Raw genomic sequence first — 1,785 nt, 5'->3', positions numbered from 1 at the left:
CAAATACTGTAGAATAGAAGATCTGAGGACATCACTGGCAATGACATGATTGGCTGCCCTGTTTACTGCAGAACTGCAAGGAGATTTGTGTGTGAGTTCAATTGGATTCTAAAATTTCCAGTATTATAAGAATCTTACACCTGCTTTCACGCAGGAAGGAATCATTGAGACGATAGACTTAAAAGCCCATAAATTAAAACTACTAAAATAAGTCTAAGTTCACAGAAAGTTGGGTATGCTTTGCTTCCTTTTCCTCCAAAGAGCTTCCTATGAAATCAGATGGGAATAAAATCCATCATAATCTGAATAAGTAAAATTTCCTTTTTTTTGAATGTATCAATATTTGGTACAGTATTTTGGATGCTACCAATAATTTTTTTTAAAAAAATGTTTAAAAATCCATTTAAAAACCATTCGCCTGTTATCTCCTTGGCTTATTCCCCAAATATTGCACTGAGCTGTGCTCCAACCACATGGTGAGAATAAGAGTCATAGTTCACATCTAATGGGAGGTCATACTTGGGCACCGTGGTTGAAAAATGGGAGGTGTGGCCATGAGCACTGCTCAGGCTAACAGATGGATAGTGAGCCATAAAACTGTATGGTTTTTCTAGGTCTGGAGACCCGTCTTGCTTTAAGGAAAAATTTCCACTGATGCTCAGAGGAGGTGTCAAGGGACCTTCATATGCTGGAGATGCGCAGTTTTGGTGATGATTGCCAAAGGAAGTATCAACCAGAGTTTTGAAAGAGGGAGGCTTTAAATGTACAAGGTGTGTCTCCATGCTTCCATAAGGCGGGCTGGGCAATCCTGGGGACTGGTAAGAAAAACCATGACTGGACACAGTTGAATCAGAAACAGGGACTTTCTCCTCATGTTTCTCCAGGAACAGGGATTGTGGTCCTAGCTGGAGACAACCAGCAACCAGATTGCTGGTTGGTTGGGACAAACCTTTGCATAGCATCTCCACAAAATCTTTGCCTTCTGCAGTCTGCCCACTTTCCAGAACCTCTGACAAAGCCCAAATATAGTTCCTGGCTAGCCTCAGTGTCTCAATTTTGGACAGTTTCTGTGTTTTAGAATAGCAGGGCATCACCCGTCTCAAGTTATCAAGAGCATCATTAAGTCCGTGCATCCGCGTTCGTTCCCGAGCATTAGCTTTCACTCGGCGGGCTCTGAAGCGCTCCAGCCTTGCTTTGGTCATTTTCTTCTTCTTTGGCCCCCTTCTCTTGGGCTTCCCATTATCTTCTTCCTCTTCTTCCTCAACACTGTCATTCTCGTCATTAATGCCAGAAAGCATCTCATAGGCTGCTTGCCGGCTGTCTTTGTCCTTTGTTTCATTTTGGGAACTCAATGCTTCATTGATCCAGGATTGAGAAGATATGAGTTCAGCCATCTCTTTGGGCTTGGGGTAGAGTTTGGCCATCTCTTTACCCTGAAAAAATAACCATACAATCCATATTAATTCAATGAGACTCAGTTCTAAAATCTTAAAGAAATAAAATAGGAAGTATAGATATTATTCTTTGTAATAACACATTTAGTGCATTATATAATTCACCCTTGACCTAAGCAGGGTTTTATTTTGAAGACAAGTCCTTTCCTCAAAATTACAACTCATAGAATAATAGGTCCAGCCCAGTAGTGGGTTTCAAAAATTTTTACTACCGGTTCTGTGGGTGTGGCTTGGTGGGCATGGCATGGCATTGGTGGGCTGGCAGGGGAAGGATACTGTAAAATCTCCATTTCCTCCCCAATTCAGTGGAAGGTTACTGCAAAATCCCCAT

At 41.7% G+C, this 1,785-nt stretch overlaps 1 protein-coding gene across 1 annotated transcript; it reads right to left on the bottom strand.

Moving 5' to 3' along the window:
• Nucleotides 1-434: 434 nt before the first annotated feature.
• NEUROD4 (neuronal differentiation 4) lies at nucleotides 435-1,424 on the bottom strand. The gene has a single exon (XM_058170916.1). The coding sequence runs from the start codon at nucleotides 1,422-1,424 to the stop codon at nucleotides 435-437; it is 990 nt and encodes a 329-aa protein (XP_058026899.1).
• Nucleotides 1,425-1,785: the final 361 nt, after the last annotated feature.

Source organism: Ahaetulla prasina, chromosome 2 (genome assembly GCF_028640845.1).
Source record: "Ahaetulla prasina isolate Xishuangbanna chromosome 2, ASM2864084v1, whole genome shotgun sequence".
NCBI lineage: Eukaryota > Metazoa > Chordata > Lepidosauria > Squamata > Colubridae > Ahaetulla > Ahaetulla prasina.
This window is presented reverse-complemented; position numbering and strand designations above follow the sequence as displayed.

Bases quoted from the DNA above. Each gene is read 5' to 3' on its own strand.
- NEUROD4 (XM_058170916.1), bottom strand. From the start codon at position 1,424: ATGGCCAAACTCTACCCCAAGCCCAAAGAGATGGCTGAACTCATATCT.